A 24,541-nucleotide genomic window follows, 5' to 3' on the forward strand; every position below is an offset into this window, starting at 1 on the left:
TCTCAAAGTCTGCCTGGAGCTCTGGCCCTCCGCCAGTCTGTCAACAGCAGGAGGTCGGCTCCAGACAGCGGCCATGCTGCCAAAGCTACAGAGGGGGTCTGGGAAATTCCAGTCTTTTTTTTTCATTCATGGCTCTAATTGATCTTTGAGTTAGTTTTTATTAAGCTACGTGCTGCTTGTGGGTGGATAGCTGTCCTCCCCAATCTCCCCAATCCAGCAATATGGCTGGCGGGGGAAGGATGGCGCCATCATAGCAGCCTGCCTGGTGTCATGACATTATGAAGCCAGCCGCCTCGTCTCGCCCTCATTCCGAGTTGAAAATTCAGTCCCCGTGTTTGAAATGTTTACAAGTCACAGGCTGTGCACGCTCCGAAAATAAACCCATTCATCTCTCTCTTTTTGATTTATCTTAAATTCACATTTCTACACATTCTGTCCTTGGTGATGGGTGCGAGATCCAACCGTGCAATTCGATGATAGATGCTTACAGATGGCCAGCACTGTGATCTAAATACTGTCAGTTTAAAATGTGACAGTGCCCCAGAATTTCACACCATGCTGAAATAGAATTGAGTTTTACTTCTTATAAATAGATTTGTGATTTGTTTTTAATGATTCTCAAGTTGACGGACACAGTTCAGGGCCATCCTCCACTTTGTTTCTGGGCTCCAGGGAGTTGTACAGTTTGTAAATCACAGCTGAAACTAAAGTTAGAATGACAGCTCACTTCTCCCTCTTTCTCTCTCTCCTCTCTCTCTTTACCTCTCTGTCTCTTTCTATCTGTCTCAATCTTGCCGGTTCTCTCTCTTCTTCTTTGTCTCTATCTGTCTCACTCTCACTGTTCTTTCCCTCTCTCTTCCCCCACCCTCCCCACTCTGACTCTTGTCTCTTCCTTTCTGTCTATTTCTTTCTGCCTCTGTCCAAATTATTTCTTTTCCTTGATGAGCACAGTTTCTTCTTTCTGTTTCTGCCTGTCTGTCCTTGTTTCTTGTGTTTGTTTCTCTGTTCCTCTCTTTCCCACTCTCTTTTTGTGTCTGTCTGTCTCTCTTCCACTTTGTCTTTCGCTCTGTGTGTCTATCTTACTCTCTCTTTCTTTGCATCTTGTTATCTCGCTTGTTCTCTTGCTCTGTTGGTGGGATTTTCTGACCACACCCAACCGGAGAATCCCACCCCAAGTCAGTGAACCTTTGCATGATCCTCCCCCCCGCCTGCTATAATTCCCGTGGTGACTGGGATGAAAAAAGTCCCCCATGCGTCTCACTGTCTTTTCCTTTCTTTTTGTCTTTGTCATTGTCTGTCTTTTTGCCTTTCTCTCTCTTGCCATATCTCTACCAGCTCTCTCTCCTTCCTCTGTACACTCACTTCCTGAGCATTGCTGTAACATTCTGTCAGCTGAATGAAAGGCCTATTGGCACAGATATTGAGACATGCCCACCCTAGTCCTCCACTGCTGTCAGTCAAAGTTCATGCGGTCAGAGAGAGGTCCCACCCTTTGACAAGTATGGCAGGGATACCACTATCACTCAAGGTCATAGGTGATGCAAGTTGAGGTGCCCCTGGAAATTAAACTTTTGTTGCCCCCATTTTCCAAAGGGTGGCATAGAGTCATGGTGGTGGTGGTGGTGGGGGTGGTGGGGGTGGGGGGGGGGGGGGGGGGGTGGTGGGCGGGGAGGTAGTTTTCAGCTGTGTTCGCCCTCAGACCAGAAAATCCCATCTGAGGTCAACACAAATTTCTGTAGTCTGCCCCTCACCTGCTCTGATTCCCATGGTGGGCAGACAATAAAATTAGCCCTATCGAATCATAGAAATATACAACACGGAGGCAGGTCCTTTGGCCCAACTTGTCCATGCCGACCAATTTTCCTAAACTGAACTCGTCCCATTTTCCTGCGTTTGGCTCATTTGGCCCTCTAACCCTTTCCCATCCAAATGTCTCTTAAATGTTGTAATTGTATTCACCTCTACCACCTCCTCTGGGCACCTCATTCCATACACGTGCCACCCTCTGTGTGAAAAAGTTGTCCTTGAGCCCTTTTTAAATCTTTCCCCTCTCGCTTTAAACCTATGCCCTCTAGTTTTGGACTCCCCTACCATGGCAAAAAGACCTTGACTGTTCACCTTATCAATGCCCCTCATGATTTTCTAAACCTCATTCCAAAACTTTGAATTAAATTCCAGGTGATGGCCTAGTGACATTATCACTGGACTGTTAATCCAAAAACTCAGCTCATGTTCTGGGGACCCGGGTTCAAATCTCACCATGGCAGGTAGTGGAATTTGAATTTAATGAAAATATATCTGGAATTAAAAATCTACTGATGACTATAAAACCTTTGTCAATTTTTGGAAAAACTGAATGTCCTTCAGGAAAGGACATCTGCCGTCCTTACCCGGTCTGGAGTCACAGAGCTACAGCAATGTGGTTGACTCTCAGTTGTCCTCTGAAATGGCCCAGCAAGCCCATTCAATTCAAGGGCAACTGGGGATGGGCAATAAATGTCGGCCCAGCCAGTGATGCCCATGTACTAAGAATGAATAAAAATAAACTTCCTTAGGCCCAAGGAAGGTGTTCCCCCAAATATTCCCCATGGAGACCAGTGTGCTTGGTACATGTGCTCACTGCACTAGGTCCCACTGAAGACTCAGCAGTCACCATTCCCTTCGGACAATGCCCCTGTAAGAGGCAGAGTTTCTCCATCAGGAGCTCATCCTGCATTCTGTGGCAATGGGTCGCCTGGCTTTATCTGAGATGTGCCTGTGTTTCCAGCTGCCCAGAATTCATAGCCATGGGTTTTCATCTGGCCTTTCCAGGTCAGTGTAGTCTCAGCTGGGCTCAGTGGGGTGCATTCACTGGCATCCCCCCCCCTCCCCCGCCCCAACGTTGCAGCACCACATCTCATCCCAGCACTCCAGCACGTAAGCTGGTTGGCATTCCAGTGCTGACTTTTGGATGAGGTATTGAACTTAGGCCCCGTCTTCCGTATCTGCGTAGGTTTCCTCTGGGTGCTCTGGTTTCCTCCCACAGTCTTAAGATGTGTGGGTCAGGTCGATTGGCCATGCTAAATTCTCCCTAGTTTCATGGGGATTAGCAGGGTAAATATGCGGGGCTACGGGAATGGGGCCTGGGTGGGATTGCAGTCGGTGCAGGCTCAATGGGCCTCTTTCTGCACAGTAGGGATTCTGTGATTCCTGTTCAGATGGAATGCTGCTGTTTGGAGATCAGAGAGTTTTGCTAAAGCTCAGTCCAAGATCTCCATCAGACCTTTGAATGGACCTACCTCATATTGAGTTGATCTTTTTCTACACCCTAGCTATGACTGTTACACCACATTCTGCACTGTCTCCTTTCCTTCTCTATGAATGGTATGCTTTGTCTGTGTAGCACACAAGAAACATATACTGATACATGTGATAATAATAAATCAAATCAAATTAATCAAAGGTTCATTCATCTCACTGCTGTTTCTAGATTGTTGCTATTTGCGATTTGCTTCCCTTCGTATAAACAATCTGAAAGTAATTCAATGAGCGAAGCACTTTGAGGCATTTTGATGTGATCATTTTTTGCATAGACACAGTGTTTGGTTTTGGTTGTGAGATACAGATTCATTCGCAAACTGGATTGAGGTAAAGCCCTGGTTACTCCGGGCTCTTGGCAACAAACACCAAGGTTGCATTTACCAAATTGTTGCCTCGTGCACAGCCTAGAACTGGAGTTACACAAGAAAGCATCAGAACTGTAGAACCATATGTAGTTACTGATCAGGTCATTCAGTTGTCATATCTACCAATATTTAACCAGTTGGCATGGTAACACAGTGGTTAGCACTGCTGACTTACAGTACCACGGCCCTGGGTTCAAATCCCAGCTTGGGTCACTGTCTATGTGAACTTAGTACATTCTCCCCGTGTCTGCATGGGTTTCCTCTGGGTGTCCGGTCTCCTCCCACAGTCCAAAGATGTTGGGTTAGGTGGATTGGCCATGCTAAATTGCCCCTTATGTTGGTGGGGTGGGGTTAGCGAGGGTAAATGCATGGGGTTATGGAGAAAAAGCCTGGGTGAGATTGTAGTTGGTGCATACCCAATAGGCCAAATGGTCTCCTGCACTGTAGGATTCTGTGAGTCAATATGAACCTAGCCTATGCTGATAGTCATAAAATGCCGACAGTGCAGAAGGAAGCCATTCGGCCCATCAGATCTGCCCCAACTCTTCGACAGAGCATCTTACCCAGATCCACCCCCGTCCTATCCCTGTAACCTCACAGATTTACCCTGTTAATCTCCCTAACCTGCGCATCTTGGGACACTAAGGGACAACTTAGCACCTGACCTGCACATCTTTGAAGTGTGGGGGGAAATCAGAGCAACCCGAGGAAACAGACGCAGACCCGGGGAGAATGTGCAAATTCCACATATTGGCCAGCCCATGTGGATATTAAGCCAGTGGATGTATTAGTATTTGACCAGTTAATGTCAATACTCAGCCAATGTAAATACCAATATCTGATCAGCTTTGTGGGAAACGGATTGGGTATTCTCAGAGACTGTTTGCAAATTCTCATTTCTTTACCATTGAATTTTGGTGAAATTCTGCCTTTAGCTTTGATGTGTTCCATTTCTGATTTCTTCAGGAATTAACTGCTTCAGAAAATTGCACAAAGATCACTGCTTAATTTACAGTATGCTTTGAATACAGCCATTGTTTCAAATTATAATTACACCCTCTCCTGTACTGACTCACTCAACTGGATTTCCCTTCCTCCTGCAGTCACCCCCATCTTCCTACACTATTGTCTATCCTAAATCCTGATTAAAGTCAGCATTCTGACTTCTAGTTTGGATGTCTCCTGCACCACGGATCTGGATCCTCTATCTCTGCTTCTCCATTTTAAAAAAAATTATCTCAAGCATAAAGGTGCACAAGTCAGGAGTGTGATGGCATCCCCTGCCAGCCACCCCCCCCCGCCTCCCGGATGGGGGCACTCAAGAAGCTCAACACCATCCAGGACAAAGCAACCCACTTGATTGGCACCACATCTACAAACATCCAATCCGTCCATCACCAATGCTCAGTAGCAGCAGTGTGCTATCTACAAGATGCTCTGCAGCAATTCACCTCAGACAGCACCTTCCAAACCCACCACCACTTGCATCTGGAAGGACAAGGGCAGCAGACACATGTGAACAACAACAACAACCACCCCCCCACCCCCCCCAACAAGTTCCCCTCCAAACCACTCACCACCCTGACTTGGAAATATATTGCCGTTCCTTCACAGTCGCTGGGTCAAAATCCTGGAATTCTCTCCCTGATGGCAACTCACAGCATGTGGACTGCAGCGATTCAAGAAGGCAACTCACCACCACCTTCTCAAGGGCAACTAGGAATGGGCAATAAATGCTGGAAGAAGTCTCGCCACAGTTTGTAAATTGAATTTGTGTCTTTATATGCCCTGTTTATGAACAGAACTCCCACTCACCTGATGAAGGGGCAGCGCTCCGAAAGCTAGTGGATTTTGCTACCAAATAAACCTGTTGGACTTTAACCTGGTGTTATGAGACTTCTTACTGTGTTTACCCTAGTCCAACACCGGCATCTCCACATTATCAATAAACGCTGTCCAGCCAGCAGTGCCCATGCCTCACAATTGAATAAAAAAATGGTTCAACTGTGTGCACAGTATTTCTGGAATTTAATTTGCAAGCAGTTATGTTTCACTTTCCTAAGTAACATTTTGTGTTAAAGTATCTGAGTAAGTCGAGAAATGGCAGTAGTTTAAATGTAACAGCTTTGAGAGAAGTAAATGCTATAAATTCCCAAATCTCTACCCCACTGGGGTTTGTGCAATAGGCCAGAATTGAATGAGCAGAGAGTTTTTGACTGCTTGCACTCAACTAACAGCTCCCCTGTGGCCAGCACCAACCTTATTATCTTTCCATGGGTCGATAGGCCTGAACACTGTTGAACCTTCAGTTGCTGTGAGTAATCAGGTCACACTGCGATACCGAGCAACAGGATTAGGAAACAGCCCCTGTGAATAAATATCTAGCTGTCTGTGTGTACAGCACAATATCTAATGAGACACAAAGGTGAATGAATCTGTAAATCTCTCTCATCTCTCTCCTCACCAGATGACCAGTGTTACGAAGGAGCATTGTCTAGAGATCATTGATAAGTTTGAGCCATGTCTGGAGAACCAGAAACAAGGGGTCCTCGGGATTGATGGTAAGTTTGTGCCTCCCCAGCCCCTCAATCCCTCCACTTGACCATTTCTTGCTGTGGTTCCACAGGCTCCAGAGGCAGACTTACGCTTCTGGGAGCCCTGCCTTTTGCCTCCTTGCCAGGCCCCTCCACCACGACGTGGTTTCTTTGCCCACCTTAGCCTTGGTTTAGGATCATGTTGCTCCTGTTGTAGATGCTCCCCTTGACAACCTAAGCTCGCAGGTATGCTGGGATTTGCTGGCTGCTGCTGGCTACATCTGGCTTGGCTACTACTTTTGCCCACGCCTGTCTGGTTGCCCAGTCTTCCTCACTCTCAGCCCTGGCCTCTGGTTGAGTCACCCCGTTGCTCCCAGAAAACCATGCCAGTGTTTGCCACACCCTCGAAACTCTGGACAGCTCACCTCTTGCTCAGGTGGCTGACTCTTGAGCCTTGATGGCTGCTTGTGCTGCTGTCTCACTGCCTGGCTGCTGCTGGCTTTATCTGGCCTGCCCACTGTTCTTTCTTTGGCTGATTGGTTGCCCGCCTACCCACCCTCCTCAGCTCTGACCTGGAGACTGAGGGTCATCCCGCTGCTCCCCTGGACAGCCCTGGCTGCCACAAGAGTCAGAGCAGGTGAGGGGCAGAACACGGAAAGGCTTGTTGACCTTGGGTAAGGTTTTTAAGTTTTGGGATGAGTGAGCCTGCAAACTCCTACCCAGTGTCTCCTCCTCTGTTCTTGCTGAAAGCCTCACAGGCTGACACCCAGATGTAAGGTTGGGGACTCCATGTTGTCTCAGGCTGCCAGGCCTGAATGTCGAAACCTGGCTATTGCTTTACTAATGGAAAGTTCAGAAACTTAAGACAATCTGGAGATCCCTTCAAACTGCTCCTAAGAAACCACCACCTCAACATCTGGAACAGTGTTTTCCCGCTTGAGACGGACTCCACCATTCGGAGCCTGATGTTCTACATTGTCTGCTAATAGGTCATTTGATTTCTTAACCCTAACAGCAAATTAAGAACTCTGATTGGTGCTGTCACAGCCACCTCTCAGTTTGGGGCTCCCCCATTGGTCGGTGCCCTGTGCTGCAGCACTGTATGTTTCATTGTGAGTTTGTCTCTGACAAGCACGGCCCATCCTTGGGTACCTTGCCCAGGTGACCAGTCTTCATGTTTCTGCCTCGACAGTGGACGTTTGCAGACTACTAATCTCATGAGAGAGCCATTACCCTGACCCTTTATCAACAGTTCACACATATGCATGTGTGCACAAAAATGCATTACACACACAAAAACATAGACACACGAAAACATACACGCACGAAAACATACACACACAAAAACATACATGCACAAAAATATACACACATGAAGACATACAAACGTGAAAACATGCACACAAAATACACACATGAAAACATGTACACATGTGCACACAAACACACATGAAAACATACACATACGCGCACACAGACAAAAACACACACATTCAAAAATACACATGTGCACACATTAGCATTCATGTGATCACACACAAGCATATATGTGTGTGTTCACATGAATTCACAGACGCACAAACACATCCTCGCATCCCTTTTCCAACAGGAGTCCGAGGATACTGATCATGTCTAACTTTACTGAAATAAAATGAACTTTCTCTGTTAACGTTGATATACAACATTAATTTTATCATTATCCCCGTTCGGAGGTGTAACCTGGGGCTGTTGCAGTGAGGTCATTGCCCGGAGATCTTATTCCTTGTAAAAAAAAATCACCCCCTGGATATTTGATGACAGGAACAGTAGAACCTCCAATACCCCGGCTTCTTTTATCTTCCATCCCATTTACCAGACTGCTTATTGATAATTCTACATGGAAAGAGGAGGAGGCCATTCAGCCCCTTGAGCTTGTTCTGGCATTCAGTTAGATCATGGTTACGTAAGAACATAAGAAATAGGAGCAGGAGTAGGCCATCTAGCCCTTCGAGCCTGCCCCGCCATTCAATAAGATCATGGCTGATCTGTCGTGGCTCAGTTCCACTTTCCTGCCCTCTCCCCATAACCCTTAATCCCCTCTCTTATCAAGAACCCATCAACCCACGTCTTAAAAATATTTAGCGAGGCAGCCTCCACCACTTCAACGGGCAGAGAATTCCAGAGATTCACCACCCTTTGAGTGAAGAAGTTGGTTGCTGTATATCACAGCCTGATCCACCTGCCTGAATTCTGTACCCCAAAATATGTCTCTCGTACAAAATAACTTTATCATTTTCAGATTTTAAATAGCCTATTGAGTTAGTGTCTGCTGTCTTTGTGGGAGAGAGTTTGACACTTCTATCACTCGGTGTATGGGTGAAGAATTTCCTCACGTCTCCCCCAAACTCTGATTTTGGTCATGCCAGCCTTTTTTTAATTCATTCTTGGGATGCGGACGTTGCTGGCTGGCCAGCATTTATTGCCCATCCCTAATTGCCCGAGGGCAGTTGAGAGTCAACCACATTGCTGTGGCTTTGGAGTCACATGTAGGCCAGACCAGGTAAGGACGGCAGATTTCCTTCCCTAAAGGACATTAGTGAACCGGATGGGTTTTTCCGATAATCGGCAATGGTTTCATGGTCATTGGTAGATTCTTAATTCCAGATATTTTTTAATTGAATTCAAATTCCGTCATCTGCCCATGACGGGATTCGAACCCGGGTTCCCAGAACATGAGTTGAGTTTCTGGATTATTAGTCTAGTGATAATACCACTAGGCCATTGTCGCCCCAAGACTCTTCCACAAGTGGATAGATTTTAAAATGTTTCTTTTCAACCCCTCAGGTTTCACGAACTACATGCGGAGTCCAGCAGGTGACATCTTTAACCCTGAACATTACAAAGTCAACCAGGACATGACACAACCCATGTCTGACTATTACATTGCCTCCTCCCACAACACTTACCTGATGGGGGACCAGCTGATGTCCCAGTCCCGAGTGGACATGTACGCATGGGTGCTACAAACTGGCTGTCGCTGTGTTGAAGGTAAGACCGAGGATGCCCACTTTCCCTTTCTGTGTCTGTTTTATACATTTCTCTCAGGAATGCGCCTCACTTAGCGGCAGATACGAATATCACTCCGAGTCTCTACCACCTAAAACATCCACATTTTTGAAAAATGTGTCAGTGGTGGCACTTGCCTCCGAGTCAGAAAGTTGGCGTTTCGAGTCCCGCTCCAAGGACTTGAGTGCATCATCTCTAAGCTGCCACTCCAGTGAAGTGCCAAGGGAGTGCGGCACTGTCCGAGGTACTGATTCTCAGGTCAGACATTAAATCGCAGCCGCGTTTGTCTGCTCGGGCGAATGTGAAAGATCTTGAAGAAAAGCAGGGGGGATTCCCCCCTGTGGGCGGCACGGTGGCACAGTGGTTAGCACCGCTGCCTCCCAGCATCAGGGACCCAGGTTCGATTCCTGGCTCGAGTGACTGTCTACGCTGAGTCTGCACGTGTCTGTGTGGGTTTCCTCCGGGTGTTCTGGTTTCCTCCCACAGTCTGAAAGGTGTGCTGGTTAGGGTGCATTGGCCGTGCTAAATTCTGCCTCAGTGTACCTGAACAGGAGTGCGGTGACTAGGGGATTTTCACAGCAACCTATTGCATTGTTAATAGGAGCCTACTTGTGACACTAATAAATAAATTTAAACAGTGTCCTGGCCAAACCAGCCTCCCATCCATTGACCCTGTCTACACTTCCCACTGCCTTGGCAAAACAGCCAGCATAATTAAGGACCCCACGTGCCCCAGACATTCTCTCTTCCACCTTCTTCCTTTGGGAAAAAGATACAAGAGTCTGAGGTCATGTACCAACTGACTCAAGAACAGCTTCTTCCCTGCTGCTGTCAGACCTTGCATTAAGTTGATCTTTCTCTACATCCTAGCTATGACAGTAACACTATATTCTGCACTCTCTCGTTTCCTTCTCTATGAACAGTATGTTTTGTCTGTATAGTGTGCAAGAAACAATACTTTTTACTGTATGTTAACACTTGTGACAATAATAAATCAAATCAAATCAAATATTCATCCCTCAACCAACATCAGTGCAAACAGATTATCTGGCCATTAAGACATTGCTGTTTTTTTGGAGGTTGCTTTGTGCAAATTGGTTGTCACATTCGCTGCATTACAACAGGGACTGTGCAGCAAAATGCACTTTATTGACTTTAATGCACCCTGGGGCATCCCAAAGCCATGAAAGGAGCAATATAAATTTTTTTTGGTATTGTCCAAAAAGGGATAATCATTAATTTCAGCTCATTTTATGTTTAATGTGTTTGGGGAGGGGAGGGGGTGGTGGGGGGTGAGGGGGGCACGGTAGCAGAGTGGTTAGCACTGCTGCCTCACAGCGCCAGGGGACAGGGTTCGATTCCCAGCTTGGGTCACTGTCTATGCAGAGTCTGCACATTCTCCCCGTGTCTGCATGGGTTTCCTCCAGGTACTCCAATTTCCTCCCAGAGTCCAAAAGACGTGCAGGTCACGTTGATTGGCCGTGCTAATTTGCCCCTCAGTGTCAGGCGGATTAGCAGAGTAAATACGTGGGGTTATGGGGATAGTGGCTGGTTGGGGTTGTGATCGGTGCAGACTCAAAGGGCCAAATGGCCTTCTTCCGCACTGTAGCGATTCTAAGGTTCTGTGATAATTTGGGCAGAAGCAGGTGATGCAAGATGAAATTAAAAAATAGATTTTCTCTCTCTCCTCTGCTAACTGATAATTCAGGCGGTGAAAGAAAGTCTACAAAGCAAATGCAGAGTAAAAGGTAGTACTATCAGAGCATCGGCCTATTATCTCATGACACCCGATCCATAGTCAGTGAAAATTCAGTCATCACAATGTTCCACAGCTTCTCAAAGAACTTATTACAATCGACATTAATATCTCCAGTATAACTGTCGGCACAGAATGGCTGCAATTTTGTAAAATTACATCTGTCACAAAAATAAATTGGTAACTGCTTTCTTTACAAAAAATCCGTTGAACAAACATAAAGTCTTCTTCCCAAGTGAGTTTCTGAATAGAGGTTTACAAAAGCAAAACACTATTAAAGCATGGAATACGTGTCGGTATTTAAGTGGCTCTTTACAGTACCAGTCCAAAGATGTGTGGGTTAGGTGGATTGGCCATGCTAAATTGACCCTGGTGTCAGGGGATTAGCAGGGTAGATTTGTGGTGTTAAAGGATTAGGGCCTGGGTGGGTTTGTGGTCGGTGCAGACTCAATGGGCCGAATGGCCTCCTTCTGCACTGTAGGGATTCAATGAAAATTCTAGGATTCTATGAGCAAACTACTTTTCTTTAGCACTGTACCAGCTACATTGTGTATCAGGTACTGGTGGGAACTGTGTTGTATTTTGGGCTTTTTTACAGGATTTTCCAGGGAAAAGGATTCGGAGGACAACTCAGAGATTTTCCTTGGATACTTTAGGTGCTGAGGGACCTCCAAGATGGGATAAAAAGAGAAAATGCTGGAAAATCTCAGCAGGTCTGGTAGCATCTGTGAAGAGAGAAAAGAGCTGACGTTTTGAGTCCAGATGATCCTTTGCCACAGTTTGAGCTTTGACGAAGGATTATCTGGACTCGAAACATCAGCTCTCTTCTCTCCTTACAGATACTGCCAGACCTGCTGAGATTTTCCAGCATTTTCTCTTTTGGTTTCAGATTACAGCATCCGCAGTAATTTGCTTTTATGTCCAAGATGGGATCTTGAGCTGTAATACTGGTTTGGCCTAACTTTCATCCAAGGTGCCATTTTGGTAAAGGGATCGCAGCTTGTGTAAAGAATGACCATCTGGGGATCATTAAGCAGTCAGTTGATAATTAAAACGTCTTCTCACACTGATGAACGCATCTGCCCAGCATTCCGCTGGTTAACACTGTGTCCTAACAGAGACCAGGTGGACAGAGAGAAAAGGGGTCAGAATTAAAGATTGTGAGGACTATATAAAGCATGATTCACTAAGAGAAAAGTAAAATACTACTGATGCTGGAACTGAAATAAAGACAGAAAAATGCTGGAAAAACTCAGCGAGAATAGAGCCAACGTTTTGAGTCCGGATGACCCTTTGTCAGAACTAACAACAAAGAAAATAGGACAGGATTTATACTGTAAGGCTGGTCAGGGGAAGGCCAATTGACCATGGTGTCATAGACAAAAGGACAAAGGGAATGTGAATGGTGGTGATAAAGGCTGAGAATGGTGCTAATAGCATCCATTAAGAGATTAGAATATGTAAATGACCAAACAAGGATATGGAGTATCCAAGGGCAAAGGCATGTGGCAGATACCCCTAGTGAGGGGGGTGGTGGGGGGGGTGGGGTGCGGCGAGACAAGATGGAAAGCAGGAGAAATGGATTGGAAACTGGGAATTTACTATAGGTCCCCGCTAGATCTGGAAGAAGAGAGGAGATAAGACCAATCAGAACACCAATGCCGGGCACTGTAACCAAGGGCCAATATTTCCGCCTTTCATGAGTGATGACCTTGTCTTGCAGTTGACTGTTGGGACGGACCTGATGGAGAACCCATTGTTCACCATGGGTATACACTCACCTCCAAAATCCTCTTCCGAGATGTGATTGAAACTATCAACAAGTACGCCTTTGCAAAGTCCGAGTGAGTACTGGGATTCTAATCCATTTCCATGGCAGCAAGCAAATGAAAACAGGTAGCAAGCTCACTTTTAAGAGAGACGTCAGCAATATTCGTGCCTCACACAGGCATGTGACTCACCTATATCTAAACTCCTAACACAGCAACTCAAAACTGTCCCATCTACACTCCCAACACAGCAACTCAACACTGTCCCATCGACAGTCCCAACACAGCATCTCAACACAATCCCATTGACACTCCCAACACAGCAGCTCAACACTGTCCCATCGACACCCCCAATCCAGCAACCCAACACAGTCCCATCGACACTCCCAACACAGCATCTCAACACAGTCCCATCTACACTCCCAACACGGCATCTCAACACTTTCCCATCTACACCCCGAACACAGCAACTCAACACAGTCCCATCGACACTCCCAACACAGCATCTCAACACAGTCCTATCTACACTCCCAACACGGCATCTCAACACTGTCCCATCTACACCCCGAACACAGCAACTCAACACAGTCCCATCGACACTCCCAACACAGCATCTCAACACTGTCCCATCTACACCCCCAACACAGCATCTCAACACAGTCCCATCGACACTCCCAACACAGCAACTCAACACTGTCCCATCGACACTCCCAACGCAGCACCTCAACACTGTCCCATCAACACTCCCAACGCAGCAACTCAACACTGTCCCATCTACACCCCCAACACAGCATCTCAACACAGTCCCATCGACACTCCCAACACAGCAACTCAACACTGTCTCATCGACACTCCCAACACAGCAACTCAACACTGTCCCATCGACACTCCCAACACAGCAACTCAACACTGTCCCATCGACAGTCCCAACACAGCAACTCAACACAATCCCATTGACACTCCCAACACAGCAGCTCAACACTGTCCCATCGACACCCCCAATCCAGCAACCCAACACTGTCCCATCGACACTCCCAACACAGCAACTCAACACAGTCCCATCGACACTCCCAACACAGCAACTCAACACTGTCCCATTGACACTCCCAACACAGCAACTCAACACTGTCCCATCAACACTCCCAACACAGCAACTCAACACTGTCCCATCGACACTCCCAACACAGCAACTCAACAGTGTCCCATCTACACTCCCAATACAGAACACTGTCCCATTGTCATTCCCAACACAGAACTCAACACTGTCCCAACTACACTCCCAACACAGCAACTCAATACTGTCCCATCGACAGTCCCAACACAGCAACTCAACACTGTCCCATCAACACTGCCAACACAGCAACTCAACACTGTCCCATCTACACTCCCAACACAGAACTCAACACAGTCCCATCGACACTCCCAACACAGCAACTCAATACTGTCCCATTGACAGTCCCAACACAGCAACTCAACACTGTCCCATCTACACTCCCAACACAGCAACTCAACACTGTCCCATCGACACTCCCAACACAGCAACTCAACACAATCCCATCTACACTCCCAACACAGCAACTCAATACTGTCCCATCTACGCTCCCAACCCTGCAAGGCAACACTGTCCCAAATATATTCCCAACCCAGCAACTCAACACTGCCCCATCTACACTCCCAACACAGCAACTCAACACTGTCCCATCGACACTCCCAACACAGCAACTCAACACTGTCCCATCTACACTCCCAACACAGAACTCAACAGTGTCCCATCCACACTCCCAACACAGCAACTCAACACTGTCATCTACACTCCCAACCCAGCAACGCAACACTGTCCCATCTACATTCCCAACCCAGCAACTCAACACTGCCCCATTGACACTCCCAACCCAGCAACGCAACAGTGTCCCATCTACACTCCCAACACAGCAACTCAACACTGTCATCTACACTCCCAACCCAGCAACGCAACACTGTCCCATCTACATTCCCAACCCAGCAACTCAACACTGCCCCATTGACACTCCCAACCCAGCAACGCAACAGTGTCCCATCTACACTACCAACACTGCAACTGGATGGGGAGGAAATAGAGTGAATTTCTCTCTACCTTGTCCCCATCAAACTCTCCCAGGACTGTTGCAGCATGGGATTAGATAACAGGGTAATAAAGTTTATTCATTAGTCACAAGTAGGCTTACATTAACACTGCAATGAAGTTACACTGTCCCTATCAAACACTCCCAAGACAGGTACAGTGCAGGATTAGATACAGAGTAAAGCTCCCTCTAAAATTAAAGCTTATTTATTAGTCACATGTAGGCTTGCATTAACACTGCAATGAAGTTCCACTGGCTCCATCAAACTTCCCCAAAACAGGCACAGCGCAGGATTAGATACAGAGTAAAAGTCCCTCTACACTGTCCCCATTAAACTCTTCCAGTCATGTACAGTATGGGCTTAGATGCAGAGTAAATCTTCCTCTACACTGTATCTTCAACACTCCTAGGGTAGGTACAGCATGGGTTAGATAGAGTATTAGGGAGTATCAGTGGAGTCCCACTGTACCAGTGTACCTCTACACTGTCCCCATCAAACACTCCAAGGACAGGTACAGCACGAGGTTTGATACAGAGTAAAGGTCCCTCTACACTGTCCCCGTCAAACACTCCCAGAACAGGTACAGCATGGGGTTAGATACAGAGTAAAGCTCCCTCTACACTGCCCCATCAAACACTGCCAGGACAGGTATTGGACGGGGATACACAGTAAAGTTCCCTCTACACTGTTTCCATCAAACCCTCCCAGGACAGGTACAGGATGAGGTTTGATACAGAGTAAAGCTCCCTCTGCACTGTCCCCATCAAACATCCCCAGGATAGGTACAGCACGAGGTTAGATACAGAGTAAAGCTCCCTCTACACTGTTTCCATCAAACACTCCCAGGACAGGTACAGCATGAGGTTAGATACAGAGTAAAGCTCCGTCTACACTGCCTTAGCAATAATGCTCAGCCCCATGCTTAGAAGAGGAGCCCCAACAGTGTCAATGTGATGTCAGATATATCTGAGTGACACTGGCTGGGATTTTCACTCCTGGTGCAGTGAAAACAACGTCCATTAACATCAGCGGGACTGGAAGATTCGGCCAGTGGACGGGGCAGGAAAATCCCAGCCATGTTTGAACAGTTTGTGTTGAATGTGTGTTTCGAATCTGAATTGCAGATATCCAGTTATCCTGTCCATTGAAAACCACTGCAGTGTACCCCAGCAGAAGAAGATGGCTCAGTGTCTGTGTGAGATCCTCGGTGATAAACTTGATGTGTCTTCAGTGCATGTTGATGACATTACTCAGCTTCCTTCACCGGACAGCCTGAAGGGCAAGATCCTGGTCAAGGTAAGACGGCAATCAAATTCATTAATATTTAGTGAGACTTGACGATGCCATGTTTCTCTTCGAGACTGATTTTATCTGACTCCAATTTGAGAAAAAGAAAGCTGGCAGTTTAATTATTTTCAGATGTTGCGGTGGTAATGTGCCCCTCCCTCTTCCGCAGTGCTGCCTCACAGCGCCAGGGACCCAAGTTCAATTCCCGGCTTGGGTCACTGTCTGTGTGGAGTGTGCACATTCTCCTTGTGTCTGCGTGGGCTTCCTCCCAGTGCTCCAGTTTCCTCTCAGAATCCGAAAGATCAAACACTATCCAGACCACTCAGGGAGTCGGAGTTGCTATGGCAACTTGTAATCTGGATCTATGGATAATGATGGTGGAGATCCCAGCTTTCTTTCGATTCCGTAGCTGAGCAGGAATCTCCCCCACTCTTCCCACCTGCCAGTATTGGAAGAATTTACAATTTGACCAGTTTGGCTGCATGATGAATGTGTCTCCTCGGCCATCCAGACCTAGGGTAGGACTCGAACCCGGAGTTCCTCTGGAATTCTTTGATCTCCAAAGCTAAGGTAAAAGGAAGTACAAGAGTGGGAGGAGCCTCGTATGGAATTTCTTTTTTATTCAATCTAACTGTTGCATTTATTGCCAATCCCTAATTGTCCTGGAGCTGGATGGCTTTTTTAAGAGTGTGTCTGGACACACATGTAGGCCAGACAGGGTAAGCACAGCAAATTTCTTTCCTGAAAGGGAACGGATAGGTTTTTAAACAACAATTAAAATTGGTTTCATGGTTATTATTGGATTTTGAATTCCAGATTCAAATTTTACCATCTGCCATGCTGGGATTTGAACTCAGGTCCCCAGAGCCTCTGCTTTATTATTCCAATGACATTACCATTACACCACTGCCTCCCCATGGACACTGGCACAGATCAAATGGGCCTAACACCCTACCCCTGACTCTAAATTTAGTATCGTATCCTCTTATTCCTCCAGTGGTAATACCCAGTCTGAACCTCAATCAATGAAAACAACTGAATCTCTCAATCTCCCTGCCCCTCCATTCCGTTAACCGTGGGTTTTGTTCCCTGTTCACTTGTTCTGCACTATTTGATCATGGAATTCCTCTTGACTTCCTTACTTAACATTCATCACGAAAGCCACGGAGAGATTTAGGGCCTATTGTCTCGTACATGGCTAGCAAACAAATGATCAGGATGAGATGGAAATGAGTGCGGGAGAGACAGAGACAATGAGCCATTTTAGAGGTTGGCTGTTACCCTCTGTGCTTCTGCATCTGATCTAAATCAGGCAGGAGCTGGAGAGATTGGGGACACATTTGATTTATTCTCAAACCTCTGGGTTGGTGTCAATTTCACATGTAATGAATTTGATTCCCAAAAAAAATTGGGTCATTTTAAGCTAAGTACTTTTTAATAGAAACAAGGTGATTCTGTTTCCCGACAATGAAACAACTGCTGGATGAAGTGAAGCAGAACATTATGTGTTGCTGACACTTATCTCCTTTCTAATGCTTTACTTTCTCTCCAGTTTTCCAGTGTCTGCACCCCCTGAGTAAGCAGGGCCGTGCTACATGGCTCTTCTTTCTGGCTGTATTATGGCAGTGAGTCACATCCCCCCTTCACCACGGTGCTCACAGCAATGCCTTGATTTTTAAATTCTCATCCTTGTTTTCAAATCCCTCAGTGGCCTCACTGCTCCCCCCCATCACCCCCCACTCTCACTTTCCCCAACTTTGGGAAATAGGGAAAGTTGGGAAAGGAAAAGAGGTGGGAAGGAGGGAGAGAGAGGTGGGGAAGTGGGAGAGAGGTGGGAAGGAGGGAGAGAGAGGTGGGAAAGAGGGAGAGAGAGGTGGGAAGGAGGGAGAGAGAGGTGGGAAAGAGGGAGAGAGCCTTCTGCTGCTGAATTCAACTTTGGAATTCCCTCTCTAAATCTCTCTGCCTTTCTCTGCACCTTTAAGACTCTCCTTAAAACCAATCTTAGTTGGTCACCTGCAGTGATATCTCCTTATGTAGCTTGGTGTCAAGTTTTGTTTGATATCACTCTCCTGGAGTGCTTTGGGATGTTTTATTTTATTAAAGGAACCATATGAATGCAAGTTGCTGCGTCAGTGCCCACTATTCGGCTATGAAAGCCTTCACAGTGAGAGCCTGATCCTGTTGCTGGATCACGATGAATAGGAACATTGGTTGATTTTCCCTTCCCAGTGGACAGAGGCTGATATAATTGCCACTTCAGCACAGACCGGGAATCAAAGCAGTAATGTTTGGTCTGCAAAGGCCTATCTGATAAGGTCCGGTTAATACAAAGAATCCAGCTCCTTTTCATTCTCGAAGAATCTCTGCTGTAGTGTGTGTCTGCAGACAAGAAGCAATGTGACTAACTTGGCTGAGGAGAGGTGACTTATCCAACATCAAACAACAATTGATCTCCAGCCCATTTATAAATTGGGAATTATTTGTTTCAGAAGCTGTGAGAACATGGCTTAATGTTTCAGCTAAGAATCTAATATTTAAATCATATATGCCCCTGTATTCCACATTCCTCAATGTCACTCTCCACAGAGTCGTTTACTCCATGTTGACACAGTTTGGACTGACAGCCACTGAGATTAAGGTTGTCTCTATGATTTCCGCACAGTTTGGTCTCTCCAGGTAACTCCTGCAATCAGGAGTGGGTTCCTGATTTACCGTTAGCCTCTCTTGGAAATTCTGACTACAAGGTTCAGGCTCAAAGTTTCTGAAGTTTGTTTGTGGCCATGTTGCATTATTAAATCTTTTCTATTTTTTGCCATCCATCTCCATCTCTCTCCCCATATTTCTCTCACACTCTTCCCTCTATCTTGTCCTCTCTTTTTTTTTCTGTCCAATTGCCTTTCTTGCTGTTGCCTTTTTTATACACTTACTTCTTTCCTTTCTCTCTTCCCCACTCTCTCTTCCTCCTTCCTATTTCTCCTTACCCGACTCTGTCTCTCTCCCGCCTTCCCCCCTCTCTCCCTCCTTCTTAACCATCTCTCCCAACTGTCTCTCCCTCCTTCCCAACTGTCTTCCCCTCCTTGCCATCTCTCTCCCTCTTTCCCAACTCTCTCTCCCTCTTTCCCAACTCTGTCTCCCCCCTTCCACCTCTCTCCCTCTTTCGCACTTCTTTCTCTGTTACCCTCTCCCTCATCCCCACCTCTCCTTCCCAACCCTCTGCCTCTTTCCCATCTCTCCTTCCTCCTTCTGAACTCTTTCCCACTTTCTCATTTCTCCCATTGCCCATTTCCACTTACCTTCTGTCTCTTCTTTTCTGGTTGCTTTTAATTTATCTGTCTCTCATCTTTTTCACTCCCTCTCTCTATCTTCCCTTTTTCTCATTGCTCACTTCTCTTTCCCCATTTCCTTGCCCCCCCTCCCACCCCCACCCCAACTCTTTCCCCTTTCTCCATCAGGGCAAGAAGCTTCCCGCGAATATTAGCGATGACGCTGAGGAAGGTGAGGTGTCGGATGAAGACAGTGCCGATGAAATCGAGGATGACTGCAAGTTGATGAACGGAGATGTAAGTAGAAAGTGAGCTCTTGAGTCTGGTGCCTCTGGAGGAAGTGGGTGTTGGGAAGAATAATACATCCTAATTTTATACTGCAATCATTTACAACCGATAGGAATGGACCCTCACAAAGCCATTAATCCGTTTTATATGTGAAGACAAAGATTGTAATTATCTTATTGTACACGATGCTTGGTGATGTTTATTAACGGTTCAGCTGCTTGCTGAAGGTTGCTGCGGGGGATGAAGTGGGGATGTGGTGTGAGGATGAGGAGGATAGTCAACACTACAACAGCACATTTAAAGATAATTACACTTCTTTTAATTCTAGCTGCTGTTGGGAAACCCTTCAGTAGTCTCAAAGCTCCCTGTCAGGTTGTTGTTCCCGCTTAGTCTAGACTCAGTGCTTCTGAACGAACCTAAACGTAATGGAAAAAAAAATCTATCCAGAAATGAGGGCTGCTTACACCAGCACAATTTTAACTCTGGTGGGGATTGCTTATGGAAGAAATGGCTGCGTTAATGGGAATCATGGAATCCCTACAGTACAGAAGGAGGCCATTCGGCCCATCGAGTCTGCACCGACCACAATCCCACCCTATCCCCGTGACCCCACATCTTTACCGTTCTAATCATCTGATCCTAAGGGGAAATTTAGCATGGAAAATCAACCTAACCTGTACATTTTTGGACTGTGGGAGGAAACCGGAGCACCCAGAGGAAACCCACGCAGACAGGGAGAGAACGTGCAAACTCTACACAGACACTGAATCCGAGATTCATTGTGGGCCCCACTGATAATGGAAACTTATGAATTAAATATAAACAGAGAGGGGGAAATGGAGTGGACTGGATCCTGAACTCTGGATCCGAGCGGGATTGAATTTCACCCTGGATTAGATGAAATTATATTCATCTCTGCACCCACTCGCTGTACGTGGTGTGAGTTTGGGGAATCTTAATTGGGCTCCACTTGACCATGAGCCCCAGAAATAAATCCAGCTCCAACTCAGCACCAATTTGGCAATTTCAGCATACAAGTGATGAGCAGGGCAGCTCGTATGAAACATGGGAAATGGCGCATTGTGCAGATGACTGGGAGTGTTTGATAAGGATTTTGTAGAGGGAGCTTTACTCTGTATCTAACCCCGTGCTGTGCCTGTCCTGGGAGTGTTTGATGTGGACAATGTAGAGGGAGCTTTACTCTGTATCTAACCCCGTGCTGTGCCTGTCCTGGGAATGTTTGATGTGGACAATGTAGAGGGAGCTTTACTCTGTATCTAACCTGGTGTTGTACCTGCCCTTGGAGTGTTTGATGGGGATAATGTAATGGGTGCTTATTCTGTATCTAACCCTGTGCCGTACCTGTTCTGGGAGTGTTTCATGGGACAGTGTAGAGGGAGTTTACTCTGTATCTAACCCCATGCTGTATCTATTCTGGGAGTGTTTGATGGGACAGTGTAGAGGGAGTTTAAGAACATAAGAACATAAGAAATAGGAGCAGGAGTAGGCCATCTAGCCCTTCGAGCCTGCCCCGCCATTCAATAAGATCATGGCTGATCTGTCGTGGCTCAGTTCCACTTTCCCGCCCTCTCCCCATAACCCTTAATCCCCTCTCTTATCAAGAACCCATCAACCCGCTTCTTAAAAATATTTAGCGAGGCAGCCTCCACCACTTCAACGGGCAGAGAATTCTGTATCTAACCCCATGCTGTACCTATCCTGGGAGTGTTTGATGGGACAGTGTAGAGGGAGCTTTACTCTGAATCTAACCCCCTGCTGTACCTATCCTGGGAGTGTTTGATGGGACAGTGTAGAGGGAGCTTTACTCTGAATCTAACCCGTACCGTACCTGAGATGAAAACACTTCTGTTTCTTAATTTGAATAGCACTTGCACTGACTGGGAGAAAATTCATGAAATTCTTTCTTAGTTGATTTGGAATGTTAAAATATCCTAGAATAATAACTGTATGCTGATTAGATTCTAAATTTGGCCTGATGAAAGGCTAACATGCTCAGCATCTGTCCATTGCCAAGAAGCTGCACATGGGCCCACTAGTCTTCTATCTCACAGCGTTTTCCAAGGAACTCCAGTTCCTGTCTTACTAATTATTGTTGGCAGCTCCCATTCCCTGGCTTATAACTGCCTTGTGAGCTGATCCCAAAAAACTCATTAATCTTTCCCTCACTGGTTCCTGAGCTTTGATCCCATCTCTATAAAGCGTTGTGGTTTGAAATGGGCCTCTCACAGACCTACAAATCCGTGAGTGCCCCGACTGCCAATCTTGCCAACTTTGAGATCTCCAATTGGATATGTTGCTGTGAGCTTGTGGTCAATGGGCTGAGTGGAATAATGCCCTTTACCTTACCCAGTCTGGCCTACATGTGACCCCAGAGCCACAGCAATTAGGTTGACTCTCTACTGCCCTTGGACAACTAGGGATGGGCAATAAATGCTGGCCAGCCAGTAACACCCATGTCCTATGAATGAATAAAAAAAAATTTTAAGAACAAGGCGCAGTGGTTAGTACTGCTGCCTCACAGCACCAGCAACCCCGATTCAATTCCTGGCTTGTGTGACTGTCTGTGTGGAGTTTGCATGTTCCCCCCATGTCTGTGTGGGTTCTCTCCGGGTGCTTCTGTTTCTTCCTACAGTCTGAAAGATATGCTGGTTAGGTACATTGGCTATGCTAAATTCACCCTCAGTGTACCCGAACAGGCACCAGACTATGGCGATTAGGGGATTTTCATTGCAGTGTTAATGTAAGGCTAGTTGTGACTAATAAATAAACTTTAACTTTAAGAAGCTCAAAGGGCAGGATTTTCAAGCCGCACTCCAAATTTCCAAGGTTGGAAAATCGCGCCTGAGGTCAATGGACCTTTGCAAGTTCTGTGTCGCGCCGTGGTGAGCTGGATGGTAAAACTGCCCTCAGAGGGCACCCGTACCAATTTCTTCCCACCACCAGCCATGCTCCCTCCATTCCCCAATATAAGCAGTTTCTTTACCTTGGAGTCCTTTGCTGAAATCCCCTCCTCCCACAACACCAATAAGAAAGATGAGTCCACAGTTGCATCTTATGATAGAAAGATATGGCTGAGTAGGATTTTGCATATTCTTGCTCATTTCAACTGATGTCTTCTGCTGATGACTAAGTATCATTTTATCTAATCTGTCCGGCTGGATTTAATAATCCTCCGGAAGGCAGATTGAGTCATGTTGATGTATATTTTATAGATGCATTCCCAACTCCCAGGTGACTACAAAATAGACAAGTTACTCAGTGGATTATAAAACTCATTCCCCTGATTGAAAATATTTTGTATTAACTATACAATGTTGTAACAAGGAACAATATTCAAGACTTTTTTACAATTGGAGGTTTTGCTACCCGACAGAACAGAAATATTTAGGATATCTGCCTGGTTTACCACTCTGTTGAAAATTAGCTTAATCTTAAATCAGTGAATTGAAAAAGGGTGGCACGGTGGCACAGTGGTTAGAACTGCTGCCTCACAGCACCAGGAACCCAGGTTCAATTCCAGCCTCAGGTCACTGTCTGTGTGGAGTTTACACGTTCTCCCTGTGTCTGCGTGGGTTTCCTCCGGGTGCCCTGGTTTCCTCCTACACTCCAAAGATGTGCAGGTTAGGTGGATTGGCCATGCTAAATTGCCCATTGGTGTCAGGGGGATTAGCAGGGTAAATACATGGGGTTGCAGAGATAGGGCCTGGGTGGGATTGTTGTCGGTGCAGGCTCGAAGGGCCAAATGGACTCCTTCTACACTATAGGGATTCTATTCAATGAAAGGTCTCTTAACATGACAACATCTGATATATGCTTACCTTTTTAGAGTATACCAGCAACTGCACATTGGATCCTTGAATGTTATTTATTTGTGGAATATTAAATTCCAGTCTCGCGCTTTAAGGGTTATTAACACCTCAATGGGCAAACGTTACTATGCACTGCGAACATGGTTCAAGACGGGACAGGAGAAGTGCTCAGTAGCTGTAGAGTAGATCTAACGTACAATATTTCAGCATGTGAGATGAATGAGCAAGTCCTTCACTTAAGCAGTCGCTTACAGCTGGGCCTCTCCTCCTGAAAATAGCCTGTAACATGGGCCTTGCAAGCAGGCCATTAACATGTAGCGTTTGCTCTCCGCGTACGGATGAACGATGAACTCTGATCACTGTTGGTTGCTTGCTGGACTTCACCCGCAGTGGTCACTGAAAACCTAGAAGCTGAATAATGGTGGAGGAGGCTCTTGTGGAACACCCGTGGACTGTTCTGTGCTGTATATTCTATGTAATTTTCACGTTATTATGCCTGTGAGATTCTCACTAATTCTTGTATCGCTGTGTGTGTCTGCATCTGTACTTACTGTCTTTTCTTCCTCCTCGATGGTGCATTCATATGAAGTGGAAGGTACTGTTGACTGAACTATTACCACGTCACTTTCCCACCACCCCCCCCAAACCACCCACCCCCTCCCAAACACCCAACCCCCATTCCCATTAACACACCTTCCGCTTAGAGTAGCAACTGTGGCTGGGTTCAAAGGGAATGGCTTCCCTTGTGAAGAAGAGTGTCATTAAAACAGTGTCGTGGAGACAGTGCAGTGCGAGGTGTGTAAATTATCAGCCTGGATACAAGTGGAAAGGATAATCTAACAGACACCAGTGGCAGAATGTGATGGTTCTGGTTTTCCATTGTCCTGTTCTTATTAGAGAACTGCACAAGTCTGTTCGCTCAGACCTGACACAATCAGATACAGTTCTCATATCACAGTGAGCGATTACAGGGTGAGATTACGTGTTTAATAGAGTTGCCA

General features: G+C 46.3%; 1 protein-coding gene across 2 annotated transcripts in view; it reads left to right on the forward strand.

Annotated features, from left to right (window-relative positions):
- The window catches only part of plch2a (phospholipase C, eta 2a), a 170,606-nt gene that overhangs the window by 59,899 nt on the left and 86,166 nt on the right, over positions 1–24,541 (forward strand). For both annotated transcript variants that reach the window (XM_080215324.1, XM_080215323.1), the window contains 5 exons: positions 6,133–6,226; positions 9,023–9,226; positions 12,724–12,844; positions 15,997–16,168; positions 19,612–19,719. In XM_080215324.1, the coding sequence (XP_080071450.1) occupies positions 6,133–6,226; positions 9,023–9,226; positions 12,724–12,844; positions 15,997–16,168; positions 19,612–19,719 (699 nt within the window). The remainder of the gene's footprint in view (positions 1–6,132; positions 6,227–9,022; positions 9,227–12,723; positions 12,845–15,996; positions 16,169–19,611; positions 19,720–24,541) is intronic.

The sequence above is a fragment of the Carcharhinus amblyrhynchos genome, chromosome 30 (assembly GCF_965287045.1).
Source record: "Carcharhinus amblyrhynchos chromosome 30, sCarAmb.v2.hapA, whole genome shotgun sequence".
Lineage (NCBI taxonomy): Eukaryota > Metazoa > Chordata > Chondrichthyes > Carcharhiniformes > Carcharhinidae > Carcharhinus > Carcharhinus amblyrhynchos.